At 55.0% G+C, this 19,514-nt stretch overlaps 1 protein-coding gene and 2 long non-coding RNA genes across 36 annotated transcripts in view; 1 reads left to right on the forward strand and 2 right to left on the reverse strand.

Annotated features, from left to right (window-relative positions):
- Positions 1 to 19,514, reverse strand: part of TNK2 (tyrosine kinase non receptor 2) — a 47,520-nt gene that overhangs the window by 25,482 nt on the left and 2,524 nt on the right. For 5 of the 20 annotated variants that reach the window (XM_050776330.1, XM_050776245.1, XM_050776285.1 and 2 more), the window contains exon 1: positions 8,100 to 8,303. The exons of 5 other annotated variants lie outside the window; for them this stretch is intronic. In XM_050776330.1, the coding sequence (XP_050632287.1) occupies positions 8,100 to 8,153 (54 nt within the window). In that variant the 5' untranslated portion in view covers positions 8,154 to 8,303. Of the gene's footprint in view, positions 1 to 5,266; positions 5,664 to 8,099; positions 8,304 to 8,723; positions 8,780 to 19,514 lie in introns of those variants that run through there. 10 more of the 20 variants (XM_050776359.1, XM_050776311.1, XM_050776346.1 and 7 more) reach the window with 4 other exon arrangements.
- Positions 575 to 1,548, reverse strand: LOC126946259 (uncharacterized). 4 transcript variants are annotated; one of them, XR_007722623.1, is made up of 3 exons: positions 1,457 to 1,548; positions 1,142 to 1,201; positions 575 to 608 (listed from the first exon to the last, which is right to left on the reverse strand). It is a non-coding gene; the product is annotated as an uncharacterized LOC126946259 (long non-coding RNA). The 4 variants fall into 4 exon arrangements; XR_007722621.1 differs by lacking the exon at positions 575 to 608 and adding an exon at positions 666 to 706; XR_007722618.1 differs by lacking the exons at positions 575 to 608; positions 1,457 to 1,548 and adding exons at positions 966 to 1,063; positions 1,337 to 1,436.
- LOC126946231 (uncharacterized) lies at positions 748 to 2,365 on the forward strand. Of its 12 annotated transcripts, none has more exons than XR_007722613.1 (8): positions 748 to 839; positions 997 to 1,076; positions 1,153 to 1,192; positions 1,328 to 1,367; positions 1,826 to 1,865; positions 1,996 to 2,075; positions 2,116 to 2,195; positions 2,236 to 2,300. It is a non-coding gene; the product is annotated as an uncharacterized LOC126946231 (long non-coding RNA). The 12 variants fall into 12 exon arrangements; XR_007722611.1 differs by lacking the exon at positions 1,328 to 1,367 and adding an exon at positions 1,448 to 1,487; XR_007722612.1 differs by lacking the exon at positions 1,328 to 1,367 and adding an exon at positions 1,607 to 1,646 and having other exon boundaries at positions 1,956 to 2,035.

Genomic DNA, 19,514 nt, shown 5'->3' on the forward strand with positions numbered 1-19,514 from the left:
CTAAAAAAAAAAAAAATACAAAAAACTAGCCGGGCGAGGTGGCGGGCGCCTGTAGTCCCAGCTACTCGGGAGGCTGAGGCAGGAGAATGGCGTGAACCCGGGGGGTGGAGCTTGCAGTGAGCTGAGATCCGGCCACTGCACTCCAGCCTGGGTGACAGAGCGAGACTCCGTCTCAAAAAAAAAAAAAAAAAAAAAAAAAAAAAAAAAAAAGCTAAAATCTACCGCACAGCAAACCCACCCGTCTGAGGAAGATCTGTCACCGCAAACCCACCCCTTCTGAGGAAAGTCTGTCACCGCAAGCGAAGGTCTGTCACCGCACAGCACACCCATTCCTGTCTGAGGAAGATCTGTCACCGCACAGCACACCCACCCCTGTCTGAGGAAGATCTGTCACCGCACAGCACACCCACCCCTGTCTGAGGAAAGTCTGTCACCGCACAGCACACCCACCGCTGTCTGAGGAAGATCTGTCACCGCACAGCACACCCACCGCTGTCTGAGGAAGGTCTGTCACCGCACAGCACACCCACCCCTGTCTGAGGAAGATCTGTCACCGCACAGCACACCCACCGCTGAGGAAGATCTGTCACCGCACAGCACACCCACCCCTGTCTGAGGAAGTCTGTCACCGCACAGCACACCCACCGCTGTCTGAGGAAGGTCTTCCTGTCTGAGGAAGATCTGTCACCGCACAGCACACCCACCCCTGTCTGAGGAAGGTCTGTCACCGCACAGCACACCCATTCCTGTCTGAGGAAGATCTGTCACCGCACAGCACACCCACCGCTGTCTGAGGAAAGTCTGTCACCGCACAGCACACCCATTCCTGTCTGAGGAAGGTCTGTCACCGCACAGCACACCCACCGCTGTCTGAGGAAGGTCTGTCACCGCACAACACACCCACCCCTGTCTGAGGAAGTCTGTCACCGCACAGCACACCCATTCCTGTCTGAGGAAGATCTGTCACCGCACCACACCCACCCCTGTCTGAGGAAGGTCTGTCACCGCACAGCACACCCATTCCTGTCTGAGGAAGATCTGTCACCGCACAGCACACCCACCCCTGTCTGAGGAAGGTCTGTCACCGCACAGCACACCCATTCCTGTCTGAGGAAGATCTGTCACCGCACAGCACACCCACCGCTGAGGAAGGTCTGTCACCGCACAGCAAACCCATTCCTGTCTGAGGAAGGTCTGTCACCTCACAGCACACCCACCCCCGTCTGAGGAAGATCTGTCACCGCACAGCACACCCACCGCTGAGGAAGATCTGTCACCGCACAGCACACCCACCCCTGTCTGAGGAAGATCTGTCACCGTCAGGAAGATCTGTCACCGCACAGCACACCCACCCCTGTCTGAGGAAGGTCTGTCACCGCACAGCACACCCACCCCTGTCTGAGGAAGATCTGTCACCGCACAGCACACCCACCGCTGTCTGAGGAAGATCTGTCACCGCACAGCACACCCACCCCTGTCTGAGGAAGGTCTGTCACCGCACAGCACACCCACCCCTGTCTGAGGAAGATCTGTCACCGCACAGCACACCCACCCCTGTCTGAGGAAGATCTGTCACCGCACAGCACACCCACCCTGTCTGAGGAAGGTCTGTCACCGCACAGCACACCCACCCCTGTCTGAGGAAGGTCTGTCACCGCACAGCACACCCACCGCTGTCTGAGGAAGATCTGTCACCGCACAGCACACCCACCGCTGAGGAAGATCTGAGGCAAGGTCTGAGGAAGGTCTGTCACCGCACAGCACACCCACCCCTGTCTGAGGAAGATCTGTCACCGCACAGCACACCCACCGCTGTCTGAGGAAGGTCTGTCACCGCACAGCAAACCCATTCCTGTCTGAGGAAGGTCACCGTCACAAACTCACAGCACACCACACCCCCCCCTGTCTGAGGAAGATCTGTCACCGCACAGCACACCCACCGCTGTCTGAGGAAGGTCTGTCACCGCACAGCAAACCCACCCCTGTCTGAGGAAGGTCTGTCACCGCACAGCACACCCACCCCTGTCTGAGGAAGGTCTGTCACCGCACAGCAAACCCACCCCTGTCTGAGGAAAGTCTGTCACCGCACAGCAAACCCACCGCTGTCTGAGGAAGGTCTGTCACCGCACAGCACACCCACCCCTGTCTGAGGAAGGTCTGTCACCGCACAGCACACCCACCCCTGTCTGAGGAAGGTCTGTCACCGCACAGCACACCCACCGCTGTCTGAGGAAGATCTGTCACCGCACAGCACACCCACCCCTGTCTGAGGAAGGTCTGTCACCGCACAGCAAACCCATTCCTGTCTGAGGAAGGCCGTTCAGAGCTGAGGGCGTGCCCAGGCTAGCCCCTGACCCATGCTCAATCCCCAAAGAGGCAAACAGGCAAGAGAAAAAAGGCCAGCTGCCCGGCTAGGGACCAAGCCATCCCCCTCCCCAACTCAGGGGTGGCCTCCTCCCCAGCTCCCATCACAGTGAGCGGCACTCGGAGAAGCGGGCACACACAGCCCGGGCCCAGCGTGAGCCTCCTGCCCCCACAGTTCCCAGTGGCCCTGCCAACACAGTGCCAGTTCCGACTTTCTCAGGCAGCTCAGGGAAGTACAAAGAGTAACAAAGGGGAATGAGAAACGCTCAGTTCAAGTCCTGGCGCTTCCTTCACGGCGACTGGGCCAGGCAGCTGGGCCGGCCGGGTGGTTTCCGAACTTAAAGCCGTAACCCTTTACTGGATGGTTCTCACGAGGGCTGCGCAGACCCCTACGGGGCATTTTTGATTGTCACGACATTTGGGGGTGGCTGGGGGACAGGAACGTGAGCTAGCCTGCAATGCATAGGACATTCTCGCACTGTCCCAAATCCCACACAACTCAATTCATGAAGGTGTTTATGATCATGCAAACCTAGAATCTGATCCCACTTTATATATAAACAAGAAAGTACTTTTATAGTTTTTTTTTTTTTTTTTTGAGACAGGACCTCACTGTCACTCAGGCTGGAGTACAATGATGCCATCTTGGCTCACTGCAAACTCTGCCTCCGGGGTTCAGGCAATTCTCTCGCCTCAGCCTCCCGAGAAGCTGGGATTACAGGCACCTGCCACCACACCCAGCTAATTTGTCTTTTTAGTAGAGACAGGGTTCCTTCATGTTGGCCAGGCTGGTCTCGAACTCCTGACTTCAAGTGATCCACCTGCCTTGGCCTCCCAAAGTGGTGGGATTACCGGTGTGAGCCACCGCGCCTGGCCTTACGGGTTTAATATAAAACAAATTTTCCTGGAATGAAACTACTGCGTAAACTTAAGGGAAAATGGACTTTGCTTTATTCAGAACATAGCGGAAGTCCACTATTTGCAAAAATGTCAGTGAAGGCAACCCTCTCTCATTATTTCAAAACTCGTCTCTCGGTCAGCACTTGCAGATGCTGCCTTCACAGTGTTTCTGCCTGAGGTCTCAGGAGCTGACTCCTCATTACATTGTCTAGATTACTAATGTATTAAGATACATAAAGTGCTATAATTAGCTTCTTCTTATGTCTCTTTATACTACCGTTCCCACTGTATTGTTTCACTGTACACAGGTTAACAGGTTAACATAACAGGTTACATATTTCTATTAATTTTGTTTAAGACAAGTAACAATAAAAGTAACATCTAGGCTGAGCGCGGTGGCTCACACTTGTAATCCCCACTTAGAGAGGCTGAGGCGAGGCCGGGCGCGGTGGCTCACGCCTGTAATCCCAGCACTTTGGGAGGCCGAGGCGGGCGGATCACAAGGTCAGGAGATCGAGACCACGGTGAAACCCCCGTCTCTACTAAAAATACAAAAAATTAGCCGGGCGCGGTGGCGGGCGCCTGTAGTCCCAGCAACTCAGGAGGCTGAGGCAGGAGAATGGCGTAAACCCAGGAGGCGGAGCTTACAGTGAGCCGAGATCGCGCCACTGCACTCCAGCCTGGGCGACAGAGCGAGACTCCGTCTCAAAAAAACAAAATCAAAAAAACAAAACAAAACAAAAGAGAGGCTGAGGCGGGCGGATCACCCGAGTTCAAAACCAGCCTGACCAACATGGAGAAACCCGGTTTCTACTAAAAACACAAAACTAGCCAGGTGTGGTGGCGCGTGCCTGTAATCCCAGCTACTCGGGAGGTCGAGGCAGGAGAATCACTTGAACCTGGGAGGCAGGGACTGTGGTGAGCCAAGATTGTGCCATTGCACTCCAGCCTGGACAACAAGAGCAAAACTCCATCTCAAACTAAACTAAACTAAATTAATATCTAACACTTCAACCGCACTTACTATATACGAGGAACAGTTCTAAGTATTAAGCTGTATTAATTAATTTATCCTCAACAAAATAATCTGTTTACAAAAAAGGGACGTGGGGTTTAAGAGAACCAGGTGCCGGTGCTTTCCAGAAGCCAGTCCAGAGGTGCACTGGGAGGCACTGGTCTAGGCAGCATCTCCCCTCCACCCGGCCACGGCCCAGCCACTGCTGCCCTGTCCCTGGAGCAAAGTGACCCCATCCCCTTCAGGGCTCAGCCTCAGGATGGGGGATCCCAGTCTCCCGCAGGGCAGGCAGTCTCCAGGCCCCCTCTTCTTCCTCCCACCACCAACTCCCAAGGATCCAGGCCCCTCCTCCAGGCTCCTGAAAACAGCTCAAAGCCATGCCCTGGGTGGTCAGGGCTGGAGGAGACCCAGAGGCCCCTCCCCTGAAGCTCTTCAGAAAGCACAGCCCGGCCTGTTCCCTCTCCCTGAAACACCAGCTGACACACCTCTGCTCAGCTGTGCACTCCCCTCCGTGCTCCCTGACCAGGAACAGCGCTGCTCTGCACCGGGGATGCGTGTGGGAGGATGGGAAGGAACTCCGGGATCCCAGTGAGGGAAGCAGTCAGGGTCTCAGTCCAGGGTGACTCTGCAGGGGTCCGCCTCCCCTCTAAGTCCCCCTCCAGCCCAAGGTTCTTCGCACAGCACTGGGCATGGCTGCAGCTCATCTGGAGTTCAAACACTCTCCAATTCTGCACAGGCCTGGCCCCCAGCACCTCGCGGAGTCTGCACACCTGTGTCCGTCATTACTCCATGGCTGGCGTGCAAACACACAGGCCAACAAGAATGAACACAGCAGCCACAGGGGAGGCCACTTGGCCCGGACCCCGTCGAGCCCTCACTGGCGGGGTCCCTCAGCCGCTCCCAGTCCTGCTGTCTGCCTCTCAGTCAATTGCTGGTGCTGAGGAGCCCCAACAGTCCCCAGCAGTCCAACCCCCGCACCCCACTCACTGCGTACAGCCGTCGCCGCAGTCTGGCCAGGAGAGGGAAGGAGAGCTCCAGGCCAGGGAACCGACGTGCTGCCGGCATCTCCACGGAGCAGGACCCCCTGAACAGTCACTGGGGATCCGGCCCAGGAAGCGGGTGAGCAGGGGCCTCGGCTATGAGCTTCGCACTCCGCCCAGGAGCCCCCCAAATCCCACACCGGGGGTGGGAAATGCGGAAGAACGGGCTGGGCCCCTGTGCTCTGCTGCAAGCCAGCTGGGTTTCCACAGCTGGCCAGTCTGGCAGGGAGCGGAGGAGCCCTCCTCACGCCGGCTGCAGCCGGGATCCTCTGTCCTGTTTCTGTCTTCTCTCCAGGGCAGTGGTAACAGTCCAGCCCTACTCCCCGGCTTCCCCACCCGACTGCCTGCCTGCCCTCCCTCCTGCCTCCCTCCCTCCCTCCCTCCCCAGCTGAGCAGCTCTGACACTGGCTGAAAAAGGACCTTTCTGAATCACTGCCAAGAGGGCAGCAGGAATAGGGGGGACTCTTCCTCCCAGCCACCCGCGCTGGCCCCCCTGCCTCCCCATACACAAGGCTCCTGTCTCTGGCTTCTACCCCAGCCCTCACAGTCGCAGACAACTCCTGGGACTTTGGGGGGGTTGGGGCTATGTGACTCAAACAGCATGTACAAAGCAGGGTTGTAGACCCCCACACGGGCTTGTGTGGGGACGTGGGGACTAGCACAGCCTGAGTGGGAGGCTTGGGCCCCAGAGGCTCTGCTGGGCCCTGCAGATGACTCTTCAGAGACCCTCCCCCACTCCCCAGTCCCAGCCTTGGCTGGGCGTCTCCTGGCTCAGACCCTAAAGTGGCCCTGTTACCCTGGTGCCCGACGGAAATAGGAGGCCGGCAGCCTGCCAGAGTGGGGCAGCCCGGCCAAGAGCAAGGGTAGGGTGGGGTAAGGATCCCCACCCCCTCCCCCAGGGTTGCCCTGTCTGCTGCCCAAACACCCAGGGTGCCTCCTACCCAGACCAGGTGGCCAAGCTCCCGAACCCCCTCAAAACAAACAAACATGCCCTGAGACTCCTGATGGGATGCCCCCACCCCAAAGCTGTAGGATGTCTCCTGTATAACACCCCGGACACAGACCACAGCCTCAGAGTAAGGAGCCTAGAGACGCTCCATCAAGCCCCCGTGGGGCCCCCGTGTTTCCAGAACTGACAAATGCTCTCCCTGGCCCTCCTCGAAGGGTGCCAGCTGCTCTTACACCCCCCTCGCCACGGCCCCCAGACACACCTGACAGCTGCAGGAAGCCCTCTCCAGCTCCCCAGGAACCCCCCTCCCTGCTGAGCCATGCCTAGGGAGCCCTGTTTCTTGCACACTGCTCTCTTGTCCCTGTCCAGCTGGCCACCAGCTCAAGGAGCCCCAGCTGGCTGGAGGGGTGGGCAGCTGAGGAACAGGGCTTTGGGGATCAGCATCCCAGGCTCCCTTCCCAGGGCCTCTCCCAGCGCTTGGCCTCCCTAATGATGCCGAAAGGGACAGCCATTTCCTGGTCTAACTCCAGGAGGTGGGGAGGAGGACACCCCCAGCTTCAGTCCCTCTTCCTCATCCCCCTGCCATCCACCCCACAAAGCTTGTGGAGATGGCAGGTGTGCACTGAGTGGGGGCTGAGGTCAGATGGACAAGGTCAGGCCTATGATACACTGGAGCTGACTTTTTCCCAAACCTTGGCTGACTATGCCCTTGCATCAGAGAAGCCTACAGCCTACCCTGGCACCAAACACACCTGGAAGGAGACCCAGGGACTGGGGACCAGGGACTGGGGAAGAATTTAAGCAGGGTTATTCCCTCTACTTCAAAATGAGTCTGCTGGATCAGAATGGCTAGATTAAACACTCTAGCTGTCCCCAGAAATATGTGTCTCAAAGTCACCAGAATGCCATGCCTGACCCTCCCTTCCTTGGATGCCCCGTAAGAACAAGACCTATAACTGGACCAGTAATCCAGATGCGGGAAGAAGCAAAGTATGTGGGGTCATACTTTGACCGTTCCCCCTCCCCCTTTTTGAGAGTCTTGCTCTGTCGCCCAGGCTGGAGTGCAGTGGCGCCATCCTGGCTTCAAGTGATTGACCTGCCTCAGCCTCCCCAGTAGCTGGGATTACAGGCACCTGCCACCACGTCCAGTTAATTTTTTTTTTTTTTCGCCTTGTTGGCCAGGCTGGTCTCGAACTCCTGACCTCAGCGTCCTGGCCTCAGGTGATCTGCCCGCCTCGGCCTCGCAAAGTGCTGAGATGACAGGCGTGAGCCACCGCGCCCGGCCTGGCCCCCTTTCTCCTCGCCCAGGAAAATGCCCGACCTTAAGCCCCAACGCTCCTGCCGAGTCCCCCTTTCTCCTGCCAGCTGCTGCCCTCCGCCGGCCGCGGGAGGAAGTGCCTTCTCTCCAAGGGGAAGGGAAGCTGCCTCGTCCATCAATACAGTGACCGCGTTTTCGGAAGCAAACAAGCACATCTGGCTTGATATTCATATTCAAAAGGCTGGAAAATGGGAATGTCCAGGACACACAGACTCCGTTCTCCTAAAGGACTGAACCCCAATCCTAGCAGTGCTTCCTGGACTCCCTTGGGGCATAGAAGAAAGCCCAACGGGCAGCTTTTTGGGTCCCAGGGGACCCATGCACACGGAGACAGATGCCAACATCACTGTCGCCCCCGCCACACCCGCACAAACACTCCGCCCTGTGTCCCCGGGCCCGGGAGCGGGTACCCCCACTCCTGAGGCTGCCGCAGAGGGCAGGGCTGGGCCCGGCTCACAGCAGACCGAGGGGTCTGCGCCCAGGTATCCGGCTGCCCTCTGGCCTTCCCATTACCTGCGGTCCCTCCTCGCCCCCAGCCAGGCGCTGGTAAGCAGCTCTCTCCCCCATGGAGCCCAAACCCCGGTGGCTGCGGTCAGGGAGAGCAGCGGTGCCCGCAGCCCCCGCCCCGCAGCGGCCCCGCAGCGTCACTGCCCTGCGTCCTGGGGGGCCGGGCTTCGAGCATCCTCCAGAAGGAGCGCAGGGCCGCTGCTGCGTCTCAGCCCGGGGGAGGCTCCAGCCTGTGGCCCCCGCCCCCCACCGCCTCATCCGCCACCGGGTGGTCGCCCCTCCTGCCGCGGGCCTGCGGCCATTCCCCCCGCAGCCCGTCCCAGCTCCGTCCCTCCTCTCCGCGGCGCTGCCCCCGCCCTCTGCGTGGACCAGCTGTGCCAGCCCCGGGCTGACCCCACCGAGCTGGGGCTCTGCCTTCCCGGCCGCGGAACCGGCTCCACTCCGCCCTCGGCCGCCTCCAGGGCCCCGGAGCCACCGACTGCGGCCTTGGGGATTCACGAGGCCCCGGTATTCACAGGGGGCCATCTCAGAAGCCCACAGCAGAGGCCTCCGTCCGACTCCACCTGAGACCCTCCCCCTAGACATGCCGGGGCCTGCAGCCCACCCACCCCCAGCCTGCCCGGCGCCCACCTGCCCCGCGGCTCGGCCCCGCGCTCCGCCCGCCCCGCGCCTCCCAGCACCGCCTCCGCGCAGGCCACGCCCCGCCCCGGCCCCCCGCGGCCGAGCCAGCTCGCGCCCCTCCCGCCACGCGCCCCTCCCGCCACGCGCCCCTCCCGCCACGCGCCCCTCCCGCCACGCGCCCCTCCGCAACAAGCCCCTCCCACCACGCGCCCCTCCCGCAGCGCTGTGCGCTGGGCCGGCCGAGGACCGCGCTGCCTCCCTGACTTCAGAGCAGTGACACGAGGGCCCGGACTCCCGCTGAAAAGCCGCCCCAACACGGGCCCACGCGGGGGTGCCGCGCCCAGCCCTGGCGCGAGGCCATCGCCGGCACAGGAAGTCCCAGGGCAGAAGCTCTTCCTCTCCCCTGGGGCCCAAGGCATCACTTCTCATTCCGGTGGCATCTGAAGCAGCCACTGACTCGCCAGTACCGGGTATTTAGGGCTGAGCTCAGGGCACCTCCCTGGGCTGGGGCAGAGGACAGACAGATGCTGCGACCTCTCCTCCCCACGCAGCGTCAAGGCTGGGCCAGACCCTGGGAGGGCACTAGGTGAGGCTCCCCCAGGGCCCCGTCTCCTCACACAGTCCCTTCCCCAGCCCGAGCACAGCAGGGTAGGTGGATGACTGCCGGCGAGGCCCCGGACGCCTGATTCTATGCTGTACAGAAGTTCCTCGGCATCCTGCCGCAGCTACAGGCACACACTAGTCTTGGGAGTAGCGGCAAGACCCCAGAGCCGGGAGGTTGTAGAAGGCAAGGCAGAAAATACCAGGCCCCTCCCTTCTTGCCCTGGCTGGATAAAGGATCTGATCCAAACCACTGCCCTTTCCCGCTTTCTCCCTGCCTCACCTCCCCCTGACATCTCTTGCGTCCTAGTACCATCCTATTGTAAGACATCCACAGGATCCAAACTACTTCTAGGATGTCGAGAATCCCCCCCCGCCCCCGCCGTGTACACCCCCCTGCCCTTCACTTGTCCCTTTACATCTCCACTCTGCAGAGCTAAAGGAAACAAGAGGCTGGAACCCAGCCCAGCTCCGCTGTCCATTCCCCTCTCCAGCCTCCCCAACTGCATGCGAAGTGACAAATCCACACCAGGGCGCAGACATGACAGGCAATTTCCGGCCAAGAGGATTTTTCCAAAACAATCTACCGTATTCTCAGGAATATAGGCCAACCCTACCTCCCAGCTGGCCCTCTCCCACCTCCACCTCCCTCTTCTCCAGGCCCTGAAGGAAAAAAGAACACTGGAGAGGAGAGGGGGGCTTACAGCTCCTCCAGGGCCAGAGGATTATCTTGCTTCCACATGTCAGCCCCACCAAGTTTAGTCAGCCTTAACTCACCCCTCTGTGCGCAGAGCCCAAGCTTCTGGCCCAAGGCCAGGCTGGGTGCCCTCGGAACCTCATCCCAGAGGGAGCTGCACCAGGCAACCCCGCACCTTCAGGTCAGCTGGGCCTGACATCACACTGGTCTGGGGAGGAGGCTGGCCAGGGCCCAAGGAAGAAAAGGGAGTGATTCAGACACACACCGTGACTGTCCATACTCTCTCCATCTCCAGAACACGGGGGCCCACTCCCTCCCAGGAGAGCCTGGCAGCTGAGGTCCTGAGGGCAGGCAAGGCTGTGTCTGCTGGCGGTGCTGGTCCATGGTCTGGCCCTGCAGCCTCTTCTCCCCCACGTGTTTTTTGGTTGGTTGTTTGAGATGGGGTCTCACTCTGCCCCCAGACTGGAGTACAGTGGTGTGATCTTGGTTCACTGCAACCTCTGCCTCCCAGGCTCAAGCAATCCTCCTGCCCTCCATCTCCTGAGTAGCTGGGATTACAGGCGTGCACTATGACACCCAGCTAATTTCTGTAGTTTTTGTAGAGATGAGGTTTCATCATGTTGCCCAGGTTGGTCTCAAACTCCTGGGCTCAAGCATTCTGCCAGCCTTGGTCTCTCAAAGTGCTGGGATTACAGGCACGAGCCACTGCGCCTTCCCGCCCCACCCCCTGCTTCTTAACTGCTGGGATTTCCTAAGACTTTTGAACTCATGTTTCCTTATATTCTCCACTGATGCTCTGCTTCCTGGGGTCACCTCCGCCTCCAGGGGCTCCTGTTACCACCATGTGCTGCCTCCATTCCTGAATTCCTGTGGCTCCAGACCCACATTTCCACACACTTACAGGGCAGCTCCGCCAGAAGGCTGCACAGGTACCACACACTGCATATCCAAACTGGGCTCCGCATCACCCCTTCAACTCTGCTGCTACGCTCCTGTATCCTGCTGAAAACATCACAAGCCAACACCAGCCACCCAAGGTAGAAAGCACACCCCACCACGGACCCCCGACCAAGACTCCTCCTTCCTCCACCTTCTCCGCCAGGCACACCAGTCAGGTGGCCTCAGAATTCCTCCCAACAGTAACAATGAGATCAGGAGTCAGGCAGACGGGGGCTGAAACCCTGACTCCATCCTGTTCTAGTTGGGCAACTTTTGAGCAAATAACCTGTAAGCCTCAGTTTCCAGTTTCCACATCTGTAAAGTGGGCATAAACGGAATCTCCTTCATACAACTGTCATGAAGAGTCAAGGACATAATGAGTAGCACCCCCAGCACAGCACCTGGCTGCCTACTGTTACTGTGGTCTGAGCACAGGCCTGTCGTCCTTCCCCGGCTGGCACGCAGGCCCTTCGCTAAGTCCTCAAGAGCCCAGTCCCCTGCTGGCACACAGGCCCTCTGGGCTCCACTCCTCGCCCATTTCCCCACCTCTCTCTCTCAGCATTCCCTTCAAATGTCTCTATGTCCCAGCCAAGCCAAGTGTTTGCCCTTCCCTAGACATACTCTGGGGTTCTTCCTGTTTTTTGTTTTTAAGAGACTGGGTCTTGCTCTGTTGCCCAGGCTGGAGTGCAGTGGTGTGACCACGGCTCATTTTAACTTTGAATTCCTTGGCTCAAGTGACCCTCCTACCTCAGCCTCCTGAGTATCCGGGATGACAGGCACCAGGAACCATGTCCGGATGCCCTTTGATTTCAATGTCTCCGGCTGGGCCCGGTGGCTCACGCCTGTAATCCCAGCACTTTGGGAGGCCGAGGCCGGCGGATCACCTGAGGTCAGGAGTTCGAGACCAGCCTGACCAACATGGTGAAACCCTGTCTCTACCAAAAAACATAAAAATTAGCTGAGCATGGTGGCGTACACCTGTGATCCCAGCTACTCGGGAGGCTGAGGCAGGAGAATCGCTTGAACCCAGGAGGCGGAGGCTGCAGTGAGCCAAGATTGTGCCACTGCACTCCAGCCTGGGCGACAGAGAGACTCCGTCTCAATAAATAAATAAATAACAAAAACAATTTTAATGTCTGAGCTATTTTTTGTCTGTGACACTTCTATTCTTTGTCTACATGACAAACTCCCACAAACTCCTCAAGACCCAAGCCAATGCCATCTCCTCTGTAAATTCCCATTTTCTAGCCCCAAATGGTTATCTCTGCTGTTTTGTTGGAGGGATGCTTGAAACATGAGTAGTAAAACTACACCATAATATATGTGAAAAATAGGCACAAGGATTTTTTTTCTTTTTTTTTGAGAAAGACTCCTGCTCTGTTGCCCAGGCTGAGTGCAGGGGCACGATCTCGGCTCACTGCAACCTCCACCTCCTGGGTTCAAGTGATTCTCCTGCCTCAGCCTCCCGAGTAGCTGGGATTACAGGCACACACCACCACGCCCAGCTAATTTTTGTGTTTTTAGTAGAGACAGGGTTTCATCATGTTGGCCAGGATGGTCTCGATCTCCTGACCTCATGATCCACCCACCTCGGCCTCCCACAGTGCTGAGATTATACGCGTGAGCCACCGTGCCTGGCCAAGAATTTTAAAAAGTTTAAATTATCCATCATGTTCCTATCCTTAAAGGGTCACTATTCCCATAACTCTTTGTATCAGCACACAATTGTGCTGAAGGAGCCCTGTGTATACCTCTGCTGTGGTTTGTACATCGTAAGGGAACCATCTTTCCACATCTGTCATCCTGAAGGGAGAACCTGGCAGGAGCCCTGGCTGTGTCTGTGTGAGAACACGGGAGAAAGGGGGCCGCTGCTTCCCCGTGAGCTGCTGCCTGGCTGCTTTCCAGTGGGTGCCAGCAACAAGCCTGGCTGCCCTCTCCCAGCCCTGGCTTTGCCTCCCCCCATGATTTCTAATCCAGAGAAGCCAGCACCTTCCTGGGAAGAGGGGCTGTCAATGCCGTCACAGCCACTGCGACCCCAGACGCACCCAGCGACTCAGTCTCCCAAAGCCATCTCAGAACCAGAGACAACTCAGGCAGCCCCTCAGGCAGAGGGAGGGCCTGACACTGGTCTTAAGGAAGGTGCCTTCTCACTGGACTGCGAAGTGGGTGCCGGGGCGCAGGCTGCCACACAGGGTGATGGGAAGGAGGCCTGGGTCTGTCAGGATCCCAGCTCACCGAGAGAGAGGAGGGGAACAGGCAAGTGACAGGGTGGGAGGGCAGAGCACCGAAGCAGAGGCAGACACACCAGACAGGGCCCTGCTATGCCTCGTCCCCTCCAACTCCAGTGCAAAAGGGAGTGTCACTTGAGAGAGGAGGGGAGAGGATCTGACTAAACAATGTGACCCAGTCCACACTGAACCTGAGGCTGCCGGACTTGGTGGGACTGACATGTGGAGACAAGATCACCCATCTGTCCCAGGTCTTGAAAGTGAAACCATTTCATGCCCCGCCAGCTGCAGACCGGGTGTCAACGCCGACCCACAGAGAGACAGTACACTCAGGGCCCTAACGTGCTCCTGCACCGTCACTCCCCAACACAGACAGCAGCAGCAGTGTGCGGCGGAGGACACATCGCTGCAGCTGTCCGGGTCTCACTCCCATGCACACCACGCATGCCCAGGTGCCAAGGCTGGGACACTGAGTGCTGCAGAGAGCTGCCTCTCGTTGTTTGTCCTGCCCATGCACCGTCATGGCACAAGGGCCCAGAGGGAAGGATGCAGTCTAGCTCCCAGCAGCTAGCCACTCCCAGAGAGATCTCTTCCAGGGCTGGGCAGAGGCTGCCCGGCTAGTCATCCTGCCTGCTGCCAGCTCAGGCCTCACCCCACCCCCAAGCCCTAAGCAAGAGCCCAGAGCTGAAGGGGCCTATTGTTGGCCCTGGAGGTGAAGTGTGGAAAGAAGGAGTGGAGAGTGGATGCCAGAGCTGGGAACTGAACATTCAGGCTACAAGATGCACTGCTCACCCCCTCAGGACCACGTCTACACCAAGACCCAGGAGCCGGGAACATGTCATCTAGGGCAGGCCGGAGCACACCCCCTCAGGACCACGTCTACACCAAGACCCAGGAGCCAGAACATGTCATCTAGGGCAGGCCGGAGGGCCCAGGAAAGCCTGGGAGCGAGAGAAATGTCTGGGGCTTCACATCCTACACCTTAAATCCCACTGGATCCTGCTCACCATTTGACCCTTGAAGAGCCTGGGACCCTCAAAGGGGAAGGGGCTTGCCTGGTCCAAGGCACTAGGAAGCTGTCATCGGGAATGGAGGCTCAGCATCCAGGGGAGGGCAAATGTTAGGGGAATGTGACTCTCTTCTGGCCATGGGGTCGGGGAAGAGCCCTGCCAAGGTCAGGGGACCAGAGAAGAGGCCCTGCCTCACTGGCAGACGCAGTATACAGGAGACAGAGAGAAACAAGAGTCCAACGTTGTTACCTCCAGCTGCGGCTCCCAGGAGGTACAGCCGCTGAGGAGAGGGACCAGGGAAAACCTCTCCCCTCTCGCCTTCCTTAGACACCCGCCATGCACCCCACATGCCCACCTGATGCCAGTTTCTGGGGGAATATGAGGGAGCAGAAGTCAGAGCCTGGGTCCTCAGGAAGACACCCTGCACCAGCTCCACTAAGACAGACTCTTCACTGGCTGACGGAAAACCCGCCTTACAACCCCAGATCATCCCCATTTTACGAAGGCGGGAACAAGCTCTGGAGAGGCGGCCAGGAGCACCCAGAGAGTAAAAGGTAGAGCTGGAATTCAGCCCATTCAGGACTGTACTGCTTGGTCCAAGGATGTGGGCCCACAGAGGTCACGGCAGACTTCTTCTAACCCACATCAGACTCGCTGAGTAGATACCACGTCATTCGCTAACGCTGAGTGAATGCATGGATTCTGGGAGGAAGGCTAAAGAAGGGACAGGGGTTCCAGGGAAAAAACAGTAGATTCCACACAGTGTCAGTCCTTCCTGAAACCTCACCAGACCTACAATTAAAAAAGAATGTTTTGAACGTCACCAGCCCCTAGGGAGCGGGGAGAATGGTAGAGGGAAAAACCACCACAAAACTTGGGAAGCTGGAAAGCAGACAGGCTAGTGGCAGTTGAGAGCTGACCAAGAAAATCACAAATCCCAGTGTGAGAGCCGCTTAACCGATCCCACTGAATCCTCAAAAGCCCAGGAACAGGCAGCCCCAGAAGCCTCTGGAAGAAGCGGTGAGTGTCAGAAGGGCAATGCTAAAATACAGGGGATTACTGAAAAGCTATTTAAGAGTTAGTAAGGAGTTAGTAAGGACCAGGCACGATGGCTCACGCCTGTAATCCCAGCACTGTGGGAGGCCGAGGTGGGCGAATCACTTGAGGTCAGGAGTTCATGACCAGCCTGGCCAACATGGTGAAACCCCATCTCCACTAAAAATACAAAAGTTAGCTGGGCGTGGTGGCAGGTGCCTGTCATCCCAGCTACTCAGGAGGCTGAGGCAGGAGAATTGCTTGAACCCGGGAGGCAGAAGTTGCAGCAAGCAGAGATTGCGCCACTGCACTCCAGCCTGGGCGACAGCCAGATTCTATCTCAAAAAAAAAAAAAAAAGCACCTCTCGGCAAAGTAGGAATTAAAGGGAGCTTTTGCAACCTGGTAAAGATCAGATATGAAAAATCTATAGCTAATACCACATTTTTGTTTTGTTTTGTGAGACAGTTTCGCTCTGTCACCCAGAGTGGAGTACAATGGTACAATCTAGGCTCACTGCAACCTCCACCTCCTGAGTTCAAGTGATTCTTGTGCCTTGGCCTCCCAAGTAGCTGGGATTACAGGCATGCACCACCACGGACCCAGCTAGTTTTTGTATTTTGCATAGAGACAGGGTTTCACCACGTTGCCCAGGCTTGTCTTGAACTTGTGACCTCAGGTGATCTGCCCACCTCGGCCTCCCAAAGTGCTGGGATTATAGGCGTGAGCCACCGCACCTGGCCAGCTAACATCACTTTTTTTTTTTTTTTTTGAGACAGAGTCGGAATGCAGTGGCGCAATCTCGGCTCACTGCAACCTCCGCCTCCCAGGTTCAAGGAATTCTCCTGCCTCAGCCTCCCGAGTAGCTGGGACTACAGGCACCCACGACCACGCCTGGCTAATTTTTTGTATTTTTAGTGGAAACGGGGTTTCACCATGTTAGCCAGGAGGGTCTCGATCTCTTGACCTCGTGATCTGCACACCTCAGCCTCTGAAAGTATTGGGATTACAGGCGTGAGCCGCCGCGCCCGGCCAGCTAGCACCACTCTTAATGGCGAGAGACTAAATGCATTCATTCCCTAGAAGATCAGAAACAAGGTATATATTCTCCTCTTCAACATTATACTAGATGAGGCTGGGCTTGGTGGCCCACCCCCATAATCCCAGCACTTTGGGAGGCGGAGGCGGGCAGGTCACCTGAGGTCAGGAGTTCGAGACCAGCCTGGCCAACATGGTGAAACCCCCATCTCTACCAAAGATACAAAAATTAGCCCGGTGTGATGGCGGGTGCCTGTAATCCCAGCTACTCAGGAGTCTGAGGCAGGAGAATCGCTTGAACCCAGGAGGCGGAGGTTGCAGTGAGCTAAGATAGTGCCACTGCAGTCCAGCCTGGGCAACAAGCACAAAACTCCATCTCAAAACAACAACAACAACATTACACCAGAGGATCCAGCCAGTGTAATCAGGCAAGAAAAAGAAATAACAGGCATAAAGATCAGAAAGGAAGAAGTAAAACTGTTCATTAGCAGATGACATGGTGCTCTATGTAGAAACTCCAACGGAAGTTACAAAAAAGCTTACTAGAACTAACAAGTCAATTTAGCAAGACAGCAGGATTCAAGCTCAAAATACAAAAATCAATGGTATTTACATATACTAGCAACAAACAATTGGAAAGTGAAGTTTAAACAAAGGTACCATCTTATAATAGCATTACTGACAAGAGCCAAAAGGTGAAAGCCGCTTGGGCCAGGAGTTGGAGACCAGCCTGGGCAACATGGCAAAATCCCATCTCTACAGAAAATTCCCCCCCAAAAAAAGAAAAAAAATTAGCCAGGCATGGTGGTACACACTGTAGTCCCAGCCACCCAGGAGGCTGAGGTGGGAGGATCACCTGAGCCCAGGAAGTTGAGGCTGCAGTTAGCCATGATCACACTACTGCTCTCGGGCCTGGGAGACAGAGTGAGACCCTGTTTTAGAGAAAAAAAAAAAAAAGGTGAAAGAATCCAAGTGAATGGATAAACAAAAAGGGGTATATTCATACAACAGAATATGATTTACTCTTTAAAAAGAAGAAAATTCTGACATATGCTGCCATATAAATGAATCTTGAATAGGCTACGCCGAAGTGAAATAAGCCAGTCACAAAAGAACAAACACTGTAAAATTATCCTTCTATGAGGCACCTAGAGGGGCCAAATTCTTAGAGTCAGAAGGCAGAACGTTGGTCTCAGGGGCTGAGAGAAAAGGGAATGGGAAGTTACCATTTAATAGGTACAGTTTCAGTTTCACAAGATGAAAAAAGTCCTAGAGATGGAGGCTGGGGATGGCTGTGCAACAGTATGATGTATTTACCACCATTTCAGATGGTTAAAATGGTAGTATATTATGTATATTTTACCAAAACTAAAAGTTTTTAAAAATAAAAAAAAAATACTACCAAGAAAAACCAGTATCATTGGCAATAGCATAAAAATAGGTACTATTTAAGGATATGTTCAATAAAAGATGGAAAAGACTGATATACCAAAAACTACAAAGCACTGCTGAGAGTCAGTAAAGAAAACCTAGATAAATACAGAGATATACACTGTTCACTGGTCAGAAGGCTCCATACTGCTAACCTATCAGTTCTTCCCAAATTGATCATAATCCCAATCAAAATTCCAGCAGGCTTTTTTGTAGAAATTGACAAACTAATTCTAAAATGTACGTGGAAGTACAAAGAACCCAGAATAGCTAAAGCAATTCTGAAAAGACAAAACCAAGTTTGAGATCTTACCCGATTTCAAGACTTACTATGGTTTATAAACCCACAGAAATCAAGATAGTGCAATACTGGGATAAAGACAGACAATTGATCAATGGAACAAAACAGAATCCAGAATTAGACACACATAAACAATTGATTTTTTTATTTTTCTTTTTGAGACGGAGTCTCACACTGTTGCCCAGGCTGGAGTGCAGTGGCGCAATCTCAGCTCACTGTAACTTCCGCCTCCCGGGTTCAAGCAATTCTCCCGCCTCAGCCTCCCAAAGAGCTGGGATTGATTACAGGTGCCCACCACCATGCCAGGCTAATTTTTTGTATTTTTTAGTAGAGATGGGGTTCCACTATGTTCACCAGATTGGCCTTGAACTCCTGACCTCGTGATCCGCCCGCCTCGGCCTCCCAAAGCACTGGGATTACAGGCCTGAGCCACCGCGCCCGGCCAACAATTGATTTTTGACAAAGATTCAAAGGCAATTCAGTGGAGAGACACATCTTCTTAACAAATGGTGCTACTAAGTCAGTTAGATCTCTACATGCAAAAAACCGGACATTAAATTCACACATTGTACCACATACAAAAATTAGCCCCAAATGAATCCTAGATTTCACTGTAAAACCCAAAACTATAAAATGGCTGTAAGAAAACACAGGGGAAAACTGTTGTGACTCTGGGTCAGACAAAGATTTCTTGGACATGACACCAAAAATGCAATCCACAAAGTAATAAATTAGTAAATTAATCAAAATTTAAAACTTCCCTTTCAAAACACACCATTTTGCATCACTGATCATGATAATTTTTTTAGAAGGCATTGTTAAGAGAATCAAAATACAAGCCACAAGCTGGAAGAAAAGATTTGCAAATCACATACCTGATAAAAGGCTTATATCCAGAATATATCAAGAACTCTTCAGAACTCAACATGAAAAAAACCCACACAATTAAAAACGGGCAAACAATCTGAACAGACACATCACCAAAGACATATATATGGCAAATGAGCACATCAGAAGATGCTTAACAACATGAGTCATTAGGAAACACAAATGAAAATCATAATGAGATACCACCAGACATGAGAATGTCTGAAATTAGACACTGACCATATGACGGTGTGGGCATATCAAAGACGTGGACAAACCACAACCCTGAGACGCAGCGGGTGAGTATATAAAATGTACAACCACTTTGGAAAACAGTCTGGCAGTTTCTTAAAGGTTAAATGTATACCTACCACATGACCCAGCCATTCCAGTCCTAGGGATTTACCTAAGATAAATAAAAGCATACATCCACACAAAGACTAACAAAAGAGTTCAGAGCAGCAGTCTCTGAAAACCCATCAACAGGTCAACGGGTAAACAGACTGGCACACGTGTGCAATGAACTGTTGATATGTGCAACCATGTGAACCAACTCCAAAACACGGGAATGAAAGACGGGATTCCGTTTACAGTAAATGCTGCAAACTCAGATACAGTGACAGAAAGTAGACCAGCCTGTTACCTGGGGTAGGAGA

The sequence above is a fragment of the Macaca thibetana genome, chromosome 2 (genome assembly GCF_024542745.1).
Source record: "Macaca thibetana thibetana isolate TM-01 chromosome 2, ASM2454274v1, whole genome shotgun sequence".
Classification (NCBI taxonomy): Eukaryota; Metazoa; Chordata; class Mammalia; order Primates; family Cercopithecidae; genus Macaca; species Macaca thibetana.